This window comes from Trachurus japonicus, chromosome 9 (genome assembly GCF_045865225.1).
Source record: "Trachurus japonicus isolate A0001 chromosome 9, Traja_1.0".
In the NCBI taxonomy this organism is placed as follows: domain Eukaryota; kingdom Metazoa; phylum Chordata; class Actinopteri; order Carangiformes; family Carangidae; genus Trachurus; species Trachurus japonicus.
Window position 1 is genome coordinate 17,891,528 of NC_140915.1, and position 11,775 is coordinate 17,903,302.

General features: G+C 40.5%; 1 protein-coding gene and 1 non-coding gene across 3 annotated transcripts; both read left to right on the top strand.

The window, feature by feature from the left end:
• Positions 1 to 824: 824 nt before the first annotated feature.
• krt1-c5 (keratin, type 1, gene c5) lies at positions 825 to 9,063 on the top strand. Of its 2 annotated transcripts, none has more exons than XM_085786313.1 (9): positions 825 to 912; positions 1,438 to 1,850; positions 2,589 to 2,671; positions 3,912 to 4,068; positions 5,272 to 5,436; positions 5,548 to 5,673; positions 6,975 to 7,192; positions 7,911 to 7,939; positions 8,040 to 9,063. In XM_085786313.1, the coding sequence occupies exons 2-9, from the start codon at positions 1,446 to 1,448 to the stop codon at positions 8,153 to 8,155; spliced, it is 1,299 nt and encodes a 432-aa protein (XP_085642439.1). In that variant the 5' UTR covers positions 825 to 912; positions 1,438 to 1,445; the 3' UTR covers positions 8,156 to 9,063. The 2 variants fall into 2 exon arrangements, with proteins under 2 accessions (XP_085642439.1, XP_085642440.1); XM_085786314.1 differs by having other exon boundaries at positions 8,043 to 8,200.
• Positions 4,972 to 5,058, top strand: trnay-gua (transfer RNA tyrosine (anticodon GUA)). The gene is given in 2 exon segments: positions 4,972 to 5,008; positions 5,023 to 5,058. It is a non-coding gene; the product is annotated as a tRNA-Tyr (tRNA).
• Positions 9,064 to 11,775: the final 2,712 nt, after the last annotated feature.

Below are 11,775 nucleotides of genomic sequence, written 5' to 3' on the forward strand. Positions count from 1 at the left end.
CATTGTGGGACTTCCTTTAGTATTTACATTTTATTGCACTTACACCAAACCACCTCCCAGACAGAGGCATTTATAGTTTATTTTCAGATGAGGACAAAGCATGTAAAACATAAAAACAAGAGCATATAGTTTAAATTAGGTCCACCAGGACAACATGTCTATATTGCTTGCATGTTGATGCATCAGGGATGTTCAGCACTATAAAGTGACTAAATAAGTCCTGTACTTAATTATAAGGAGGAGGTATATTCAATAAAGTTAGAGTTGTTTAAACTAGCCCCACCTTTACTAGCTGAAACATTAAAGTGCTGTTGCATCAGTGATATAATAATGCAATAATTGGCCGTTCTACATAACAAGATCTTTTTCTATTACTTTGGTACTATAAGTATATTTTATGCCACTTAAAACATTTGTTAGTGCTAGTGCAGCAAACAGTAACTGTAAGTTGAGAAACTTTATTCAATTGCTGTAATTGTGAAATTAAATCTTTACCGACTGTCCATGAAATTAATCTCAATTTAAATCCCAATTGTATCCCAATATAAAAGACACCTTCAAACAATTCACTGTTTATGTCTTAGAATATTACATTAATTGCAAACCTTTGATGCTGCAGACAATGAACTGTGTTTAACATCTTGACAGTTTTAAAATCTTGATAGTTTATGTGTACCAAAGCTTTTCTTTTTTTCCCACTGCTCCACAAGGTGTCAAGTTGCATCCTCCTCTTTACTGCTTCACTGGGATTGGACGCACCAACAGCAGCTCCACCCCAACAAAGAGAGTTGTCCCTCTGCAGCAAAACTCACCTGAGAAATCAGCTCCAATAACATTGGCCATTCAACATCATCAGGGTCGAGACCTAATCGAGCAGCAGCAGAGAAGACCGACTGAAGAACAGAGCTCCATGTAAGTACTGTGTTCTGATTTCTAGTTGCTCCTATTCTTCAAATAACTCAACTAAATGTCAGCGAATGGGCTACTGTATACAGTTTGAAGAGGCAGATTTAGAGCTCATGGCTGTTCTGACACGGAAATAGTCTCCTAAACTCCCAACAAATAGATTCAAAATAACTACAGAGAAAATTTAAATGCTTACAAGAGGACACTAAAGACTAAAAATGCAAATCTGTAAACTACAGAGAGACCCAGAGCTACACAGGCAACCACAAAGATGCAAAACAACTACAAAAAACACAAAACAATACTGTTTTCTAAGCATTTTCCATAGTGGATGTCCGGGTTTACTGAGTTACTGAAGTTGAATGTTCATCCTTGAAGGTCAAATGTAAACTCTCAGTCTCAGTATTTTGTTTTTTCTTGCTCACCGACACAAAAATTGTACTTATTCTCTTCTCTGTGCATGTTAAAAGAGCACTCATGTAGCTTCAATAGAGCACTGATAAATGTAACACCAATCTTATTCTTCTGCAGTGGACACCATGGCCTCCACACTCTCTGTACGCAGCTACTCCGTCCGCCAGCCCTCCTTCTCCAGCATTTCAGTGAGGGACAGTGGACGCAGCATCCGCTCCAAGCCAACTGTCTCAACTCTGTCCACTGTCGGCAACCTGTCTCTGTCCCGCTCCGTCTCACTGGGCAACGGCCTCAACATGCTGGGCTCCAACCTCTCCTTCAACGGCCTCGGCGTCGGCGTCGGCGCCAGCGACAAGGAGGCCATGCAGGGTCTGAACGACCGGCTGGCCAGCTACCTGGACAAGGTGCGTTCGCTGGAGAGGTCCAACGCCGAGCTGGAGCTGAAGATCAAACAGCTCATGCTGGAGAGGGCTCCCAAAGGACACGACATCGAGGGGATGATGGCCCAGGCGCATGCTATCGGGCAGGAGGTCAGTGTGTCCAGCAGATACTGAATCAATGTGTCATTTTGAGTTATAATTATTGTTTGGCTTTTCCTTTCTTTCTGCACCAGATATTAGGTTGGAGTGTGCACACATAACCTTGAAGCAGTACATTAAAACAAAAAAAAGATGTTTTGGCTTGTTTAACATGACTCTCTCATTTGATTTTCTAAGCCCTTGCTTCAAAACAGCAAAATGAGCCACTGAGATAACCACGAGATAAAGAAAAACTTAGTAGCAGTAGCTTTTTAGAGGCAGTGACGAAAGGGCAACTCATTCAGCAACCCGTTATGCAGATTCAGGATCTACAGCCAGGTCAAATATGTTGCTGCTCACAGTGGCAAGGCAAAGCAAGGGAATTTTATTTGTACAGCCTATTTTTACACACCGTTTGTCTCAAAGGGCTTTACACAGCATCATTACGACATCCCTCACATCGACTGAGGAAAAACTCCCCAAAAAAAACCCTGAGCAGGGAAAAATTGGAGAAAACTCAGGAGTAAGGATGTGATGCAGGCGCCAGCTGGTGCAGAGGCATTGAGCTCTGGAGAGATCTGTGGAAACACAGAGAGAGTGCGAGACATTAAGTGGTGTACAGGTGGTGGTGTATTATTTTCTGCCAGCAAGTTGCAGTAATTAAACTGCCACATTAACATTATAGAAAAGCACATAATTTCTAGTTGTCCATGGCAGAGCTTAACGAACTTTCCATGTTCCCCCTGTCAGGTGAGGAAGAAGACGCTGGAGAACGCCCGGATCATGCTGGAGATTGATAATGCCAAGCTGGCAGCCGACGACTTCAGGGTCAAGTGAGTGTCACACAGAGGTTCCTTTCTTTTACTTGCCTGTGTGAGTGTTCACATGGGAGCGCCAGACTGCAAAGCAATGTGAATAAATGACCTTTCTGTCAGGCTGCGAAATAAGAGCCCCATTCCCACGGTGCTCAGGCACCTTACAGGAGAACAAACAGCCGCGTCGTCAGTCAGCGCAGGATGTGATAGATCGTGCAGGTCAGAGGGACGTCGTCCGTTTCTGAAGTGTCCACAGTTGGCAGGGCGAAGCTGGAGGAAAGACGGTAGATTCACGATACACCCACTGCTGCTGCTTTTCACAATGTGTTGATGGTATGTTCTGTGGCCCGAGGTGAAGGAGTAATACGTCAATTGACAGAGATTTATGGTATCACATGGACCTTACATGCAGATCTTTGCATTCGTTTGCATGGTATTTTTCACTTGTGTGCATCCAGTCTTGTCTCTTCACGTACACATCTGGACATCTGGATCGACGGTCCACTGCACATACTGTTCACATACTGTTTAATTGTAATCCCAAAAGGAGCAGCAGGAAGTGACACGCAATGTCTGACAGGCAATGAAAACAGAAGAGGAATGACAAATAACATTATTGTTGTTTCACAAATGAATCGTTCTCACGTCTTTCTCACAACCTACATCACCTCATTGAAGGAGCTGGAAATTAATTTACTTATGAAGGCAGCCATGATAATTGTGCCAAACCACACTTTACAAGTTCAACAGTGAATGAATAAACTTGTTCCCTCGAGTGAAGCTTCACAGTCTGTCAGCGGACTCAGTGTCTATGACATCATCCTGTGTTGCAGCTCAGTCTATTATGAGGTGCAAAGTACTGGAAACCAGTTCCCCCCAGTTTTAAGTTTCTCTCTCCTGTGATTTGATCTCATGAATATCAGCTCTGAACATAACAGAGGACGTTGAATATCCAAGTCCTTAAAGATAAAGACAGTTTGCTAGGTTGCTGATCCCTCATAAACCAGTGTACGATGGATTGTATGGGTACAATGTCTCTGTCTCTGAAACATAATCCAATTGTAATTTAAATTTTGAGTTAAATGTTCAGCATGAGCTTTGTAGGACAATTTTGCTGTCAAACCAAATACGTATTTATGTTTATACTGCTGTACTATGTTAGATCTCCATTTAGAGCAGCTAAGGTTAAGAATATCTAAGGTAAATAGTGATCGTCTTCCCTCCTATTTGAATTGTCTGCTGTGTTATCTTCCCGCAGATGGGAGGCAGAGGCCACCTTGTGTCAGTCGGTGGAGAGGGACTGTCAGGCTCTGAGGAGAGCGAAGTCTGACCACGACCAGATCATCGCCACTCTCCGAGGAGACCTGGACAGCCTGAAGGAGGAGCTCTACTTCCTCAAGAAGAATCACGACGAGGTGAGATCCACCACCGAGGTGAAGGTCACGTCAGACATGATCAATGAGTGTTTACTCATCAAGATAAGCACACATGTAGTCTAGGTCTTTATGGAGGAAGCACGGCGGCCTCTCTGAGCTGCATGAAGGTCAATAATCATTATAAACCAGAAACCACAGAGTCGTCACACACTCTCCAAGTCGTTGTGTTGTTTTTATATCGGCAACATAACTGAACCAGGTCGACATGAACCGGCTCTGAGCCACTTTGTGTTTGCTCACTTGGAAAGGAAGCAATATTCAGTTTCTGCAACATGATAATGTTAAGTGTACAGACACACCCAGAGTCTTTGTAGCCACGGTGCTTCCAGATAGAGAGATAACACCCACATAGACAACACAGAGTGTTTGAGCTCATCCAGCCACAGAGACCCATGTCTGTTTAGACAGTCAGGTGTGGTGTCCAGGATGTGGCATGAAAACTCCCAGGCTCCTGCTCTCCCTCCCTGCAGACTTTGACTGAAAAGAGAGCTGGAGAGCTTTTTTATGCTGAGGTAATCACAAAGTTCAAGGTCACCACCAGAGGGAACCATTGTCCTGTTTTGATATTTATGGATTTTATGAAAAGTAAATAGGCCACATGCAGACACATTAGCAGTTAGTCAAATTGAAAGCCTGACAGGAGAGGGGTTGAAGAAAGGGTCTGAAATAATCTCCAACATCTGTCTTAAATGAAGAATGAAAGAAAGAAAACATGCAGTTTTGTTATTTTCCTTTTTATATTATTGTGTTGGCTTAACTGTATCCTGTTTTGGTTTTGATAGTTTCATACTAATAAGACACCTTTATACAAAAAATAGACCGAATATAAATCCCTGCACTCCATAGTAGATGTAGTTCCCTGTTCCAGCTGTGTGCACATCACCTTCGATAGCTCAGTTGGTAGAGCGGAGGACTGTAGTGGAAATCCCAGGCATCCTTAGGTCGCTGGTTCAAATCCGGCTCGAAGGAATGACTTTTCTAAACATTTCCCACGGTGGATGTGTGAAGTGTTTCTGATTCCGTTTAGACTGACACAAGCTCAAACAGAGACGTCAGACGCCATCAAAAACAGCTTTGTCATCACTTAGCAGGTTTTTTGCGGTCAGGGGAAAACCACAGCAGCGGGGCGTTGGAGGATGTAACGATGTTTGTTTTCCTGTGCCCTCATTAAATTATTTGCAGGAGAAGAGCTCACTCAAGTTGCGCCTGGCCAACGAGCAGGTGAACGTGGAGGTGGATGCGGCTCAAGGCCCTGATCTGGGCGCCACAATGGCCGAGCTCAGGGTCCAGTACGAGGGCATCGCTCGCAAGAACAAGGAGGAGGCCGAGGCCTGGTACCTCAGGAAGGTGCATCAATCAATAAGTTCTTATATTATTGATATAAATACTTTTTTGTGTGTCTTTTTGTGGTACTTCTGTACACTACATTATGTTTGATCTTGGTGTGTGTGTCCACAGTTGGAAGCAGTGCAGTCGGAGGTCAAAGAAAACAATGAGGCTTTGCGTTGCGCCCAAACTGAACTCAGTGAGAGACGGCGCTTCCTGCAGGCTCTGGAGGTCGAGCTTGATAGTCTGCGCAAACAGGTACAAGCACAAACAGTAACACTAACCAATGTACATGTTAGACTTTAAAGTGTGATACTTCCTATTCAAAGAGGCCAGAGGAGGATTTCCAGCCTTATTGTCTGTTTCATTTCTATTTCTCTGTTATTTTGCAAACTGTTAATTTCTCATTCTCTCAGCCACTTTCTCCCAGTTTATTGGGTTCAGTCGATTTTAATTGTTTAACAACTTGTGTAAAGCGCTTTGTGGCTGTAGATGAAGCCGTGTGAAGACAGTTTATTGTGTTAGGCTTTCAGCAATGAGACAACTTCATAGGCCACACACCCAAAGCTCCAACTGAAAAGGTGGTAGCTGAGTTGCATTGTGGGTAATTTTAGGCACCTGGTTCAAAATACATGGCAACTAATTGAACTTACATTTATCTATGTTTAATATTTATTCTTAACTGTACATATTGAGCCTGTGTTTAGTGCTGAATCAGTGGAGTGTACTAGAATATAAAATCATTGTCCACCAGAGTCGAAAACTGTTTTTGACTCACCAAAGAAAAAAAGAAAAAACATATAGATCAACTCCTGAACTCCAGAGAGATGTTTGTACTCACTCTGTCCTCACTCTATTTTAGAAAGCAAATAATTTCCCACTGTGGAGATAAATATATTTTCACATTGACTAAGAGAGTTCTGCTTTTTCAGAGCTTAAACCTGTCGTCACATCATCTCACATCATACACAGATGTTGGGCGTCGCTATAGATAACAGCTGCTTTCTCTTTGTCAACAAAGGGGCGACTATAGCGGTGCAGTGCACACAGCAATTTCATTCTGCTCCAATGATCAATCATTGTGACAAAACATAGACATAGACAGGCCCGTTTTCTATGTGTGTGTATGTGTGTCTGCGACAAGCCAACGCAGATCAAACAGCGTAAAGGTCTCCAACTGGAGGCAAATATAGCTCATGTATGTTTGCTCAGCCTGATAGAAAGCACACGGTATTGAATGCAGGAGATATTGTGGCGCTGACAGTCTCTAGTGTCTCTGGCTGAGCGGTGCGGGGTCGTAAACAGATGAGCTCAACAGGTAAACATACAAAGAAATATTGGCTGATAGAAAAACATACATCAAAGGTGATTGTCCGACAGCGGAGACACTTCTGTGGACCGAGCACACCAAGGTCTGTGTGAACAGGCTGAGTCAAAGGGAAGTTTACCTAAACAAACAGAAGTCACACACACACAAGATGCAAATGTGAAGGACATCACAGTGAGCTCTGGTGTATAAACCTGTGTAGGATAACTTGTTTTCTGCTGTTACTCAACAGGTCGGTGTGTTGGAGGGAAACCTCGGAGAGACGGGGCACAAGTACTCTGTGGAGATGGACCGTCTTCAGGCCACGCTGACCCAGCTGGAGGACGAGCTGTCCCAACTGCGCCTGGACATGCAACGCAACAAGACCGACTATGAACAGCTGCTGCGCATCAAACAGAACCTGGAGATGGAGATCGCCACCTACAGGAGGCTGCTGGAAGGAGAGGAAATGTAAGTGTGGGCAAGGAAACCACTGTCATTACTCACAACTGCACACATTAAAAAAAAATAAAGAAAAGTATGGGGGTTTTTTTTCTTTAAGTAGCACTATCGCAAATACAGCAGTAATAGCAATAAAAAACTGAAATATGCAATAAATAGGTCCAGGGGAGCCATAACTATCTGTACACAAAATATAGCCAATGGTGTAGTGCCTGTAGAGCAAATTCCTTTTTGTTATGAGACAAGCCGGTCCGGCACATAGCTTTATCTACTGAACAGCACGCTATGTAAAGAGGACGAGGATGTTTAGCCTATATCTGATACGCTGCACCACCAGCCCTATGTCGTGGCCAAACAAAGTATTGGATTTTGTGATAGTCATACTTTAAAGAGGCAGAAATCTGACAAATGTGAAATTGTTGTTTTATATGTGTGTTTTTATACACAGAGAATTATCAACCAAATTTGCAGCTTTGCATCTTCATATTAACTTTAAGCTGTTTGTTGATTCATCCAGTAGCTGTTAAAAAAAAAAAAAAAAAAAAAACTAACCTGCTGCATAACTCCACCTGCCCAGCTGTGAATATTATGCAGTAGGCTATTTGCTGAGATATCGATCTTCTAATCTAATACTCAGCAGCAAAGTAAATACCATGATCAGCTGTTAAAAGAATACAATTTCTGCTTTGCACTTTGCATTAAATTGTCATCTTCTGTTTTCCTTCAGGGTGAAAGAAACACCTCCACCTCCTAAAAGTAAGTTGATTTTGTACTGGATGTAAAACACAACGGAAATGTGTAAAATCTTTGCGTGAACTGTTTACTAATTATGGTTGAACTATCTAATGTGTTGCAGAAGAGCCTGAGGTCAGGACCAGGAAGATTGTCAAAGTCGTCACCCAGACGATGATCAATGGTAAAGTGGTGGACGAGTCCAGCGAGGTGGAGCAGATTGAAGAACGTAAAAAATAAACCGGAGATGGAGCAGCGATGTCAAAGTGCCTGATGAGTGTGGATTGAGTTCTTCCACAAGTCTCTCATGTCACATCTTGATTTTGTCTCAAAGTTTTAATGCCAAATCTGATCCAAAGATGAAATGAAAATTGTGTCAAAATATGTTCATCCTTTCTGTGCATATGGGAGAAGAAATCCATAATCATGAGATAATAGCAGATTTATAATAGAGAGAAATGTAATATCTATAGACTGTGCTGGTAGGCCTTTTTGATGAAATGCAAAATCCACTTAGCCTATACTAGCTTTTTCTAGGGCTTTCAGCTACACCTCACAGTCCTCCAGCAGATTGAAACACTTTTTTTTTTTTAGCATTCTTGCCAAGAATTAGATAAAGATAAAACCACTCTCATGTTTGTGTTGTAAATATGAGCTTGCTGTATGTTAGCTTAGCTTAGCATAAAGACTGAAAACAAGGGAAAGTCAGTCTGACTCAGTCCAGTGATTTAAAAAACAACAACAATAACTCTGCTAAAAGCATTAAATGGTTATATCATATAATTTAATTCAGGCGAAAACTGTTTCTTATGCTAAGCTAATGCTAACCAACTGCAGCTTCATATTTAGTGCACAAGCATGAGAGTGGTATCATAGTATTTCCACAAAATGTCAAAAGTATGCTTTTCAATACTGACAATCCTTTTTTTTTTTGCCGGTTACAATAAATGTAATTAATTATTTGAAATTTTGTCTTCACTGTAAACAAATACTTTCGAGACAATGTCTTGATTTGCAACAGTGTTTGCACAATAGTTTAGCTGTAAGCATTGTAATGGGAGAGTTGTAGCCTATACTAGAGTTATGATTAGAAATAAATAAATAAATCAACCAAAGCAGCTGTACAGTGTCAATAAAACAGAGTGTTTAAAGATCAGCGTCCCTGTCATTTTGTAGAGATTTTGGCTCAAACAGAAACTTTGAGTGATACTCGGGAGACAAAGCCTACATGGAGAAGGAACAAAGGAACAACACCGAAGGGGCAGAAACTACAAATCCCACATACAGTAGTATCAGGTGACAGTGTTTTGTTTGTGCGAGCCTTGTGTTTCCATGTCTGAGGGCGAACACAGAGGGGGTGGACACAGAGGGGGCTGCAGAGTTTTTTTTCTTTCTTTTAGTTATTACACAGAATAAACAATGCAACTATACAGTAAATAATATACAGTTTAAAAAGCAAGAGATTTAAAGTTGCCTCTTGGCTTATTTTTGTCATTTGAAGTGATGTTGGAACATAAAATAAAAAACTTAAAAACATGAGAACAGTGAAGAACAAGATGATCAATAAGAGTCTGAACAAAATCCTACATTGTTGTGAATAAAAGCCCGTTCTGGGTCTTTGTGAAATAAAACCAGGTCAGATATCCCAAAAACACAGAGACAGTAAACCATCAGCTCCTTTTAATCTTTCAGTTGTCATCATGTTCAGTTTTTAAAAAAAAGATTAATTAAGTGTTTTGTCAATGTGAGATGTTTCTGTGATATTTGTTATGAAGAGGAGTATAGGCCTATAACGTATTTAGTTTAGTTTAGTAGTTAAATTTGCATAAGGAACACTAACTTCACATTATATAAAAGAATTAAAGAAAAACAAAAACAATGAATAATCTCAAAACACATCAGAGCAAACACACGTAATACAAATTGCTCATATTACTTTGTTGGTGGTGTTTCCTTCGGGATGTTTTTGTTTGTTTGTTTGCTTGTTTTTGTTCTGCTATGTTTTTTTTGGGGGGGGTTTTGGTATGATTGCTTATGGTCTGGAGGTTGCATGTACATACATGTGATTTTGTGTGCATGTGTATAATTAAAAATCGAATCAAAATTTAGAATAAAAAAAAGAATTTCTCAAATTAATCAGAAAGAAGAAGTCACAGGAGAAATACTTTTATTTACAATCATGGAATTAAACCGATCAACACGTGCACCCATTTTAAATCACTCAGAATCGCTCATTCACAATTTGGAGGAGAAATGGGAGGTTGAAAAATGTCTGGAACAGGAGGAAGTTATCATCGAGCCAAAACACTTTGTGTGTGTTGTTTGTGAGTCTTTCATTAGACCTTGTTGGGTGCAGCTCGGTGCCTGAGGGTCTTCACTGCAGTGTGAAAAGATTTTACTATGACGCAGTAAAAGAAACCCACATTCCCAGACTCAGACGTCACTGATGACGTCAAAGCTTTAAACCGTCTCATCCACATACGTATACTGTACATACACACAAGCATACACATGGATGTTTGAGGATGTGTAGGTGTAGATTTTCTGGAGAAATGCATTTTCAGTGCCTTTTTTAAATCATATAATGTAATTTAATGTTTTCTTCAGTGTAAATTCTTTGGAGATATTTATGGTGTATTTCTTGATTGAGGTTTTTTTTTGGTACACCCACTCTTATTTGAGTTTAGTTTTCGCCATAGCCTACTGTAGCCTACTTCTTGAAGTACAATATTAAACTATTGACTCATTTGTATTTGTGTTTTAGGTGTTACAGTATTCATCACATAGCTAAGCCTTAAACAGTCATGTCATTAAAATAGTTGCTGGTATTATTTTTTCACCTTGAAGAGAAACTGGTAAAAATCCAAACATAGCTGTTTCTCACTTGGAGTCTATCTGATGAGCTCATACACAAGATTTACAACAAGCTTCACAATGGACAGTAGTTGTTAGAATAAGTGTGTTTATGGTGTATTTCTTGATTTAAGTATTGTTTTTTGGTACACCACTCTTTTAATTGAGTCTAGTTTTCCCCATACTGTACTACTAAACTATTGTCTCCTTAAATGTATTTGTGTTTCAGGTGTTACAATGTTCATCACATACCGTAGCTAAGTCTTAAACAGCAGCCCTATTAAAATTGTTACTTTTTTCTCACCTTCAAGAGAAACTGGTAAAATCCAAACATAGCTGTTTCTCACTTGGAGTCTATCGGATGAGCTCATACACAAGATTTACAACAAGCTTCACGATGGACAGTAGTTGTTTTGTGAAACAGAGAGAGACGAGGCGTGTCACATTCAAACTCCCCCGTCCACTCCTGCAGACAGCACAACATTGTCTGCTATATCACCGTAACACCATCTTTAACCCATTTGAACTGCAATATAATCCATATCTGTAACTACAGTATATATGACACTGGAGAGGAACAGATTGAACTGCAATGGTGATCACATCATCTCCACATCCTCTTTATCAGTCCGGTACTGTGGTTTGAAAGTGAACAGCTCCTCCCTGTGGTGACATGGCTGCACTGTCCCTGCAGGAAAATGCCAAATTGATGTGATTATAAGGAACATTTACTTACAAATGCATCTAATATAAAATGCTTCATACAATAGTTAAAAAGATTTAACATGGTAACAACATTAAATATAACCTATTTTGTCAACATTTGATTAAATTGTGATATTTATTTATTTAATCAATATTCATTCTTAGCACCCATTGCAAATAATCCTGACTTTGAAAATTCTTGTGTAGATGTGGGATTCAGAGATTGGAAGACCGCTGGTATTACAAAAATTGGTGATATGTATATAGGTGGTGCACTAAAGTCTTTTCAGCAACTGCAAGAA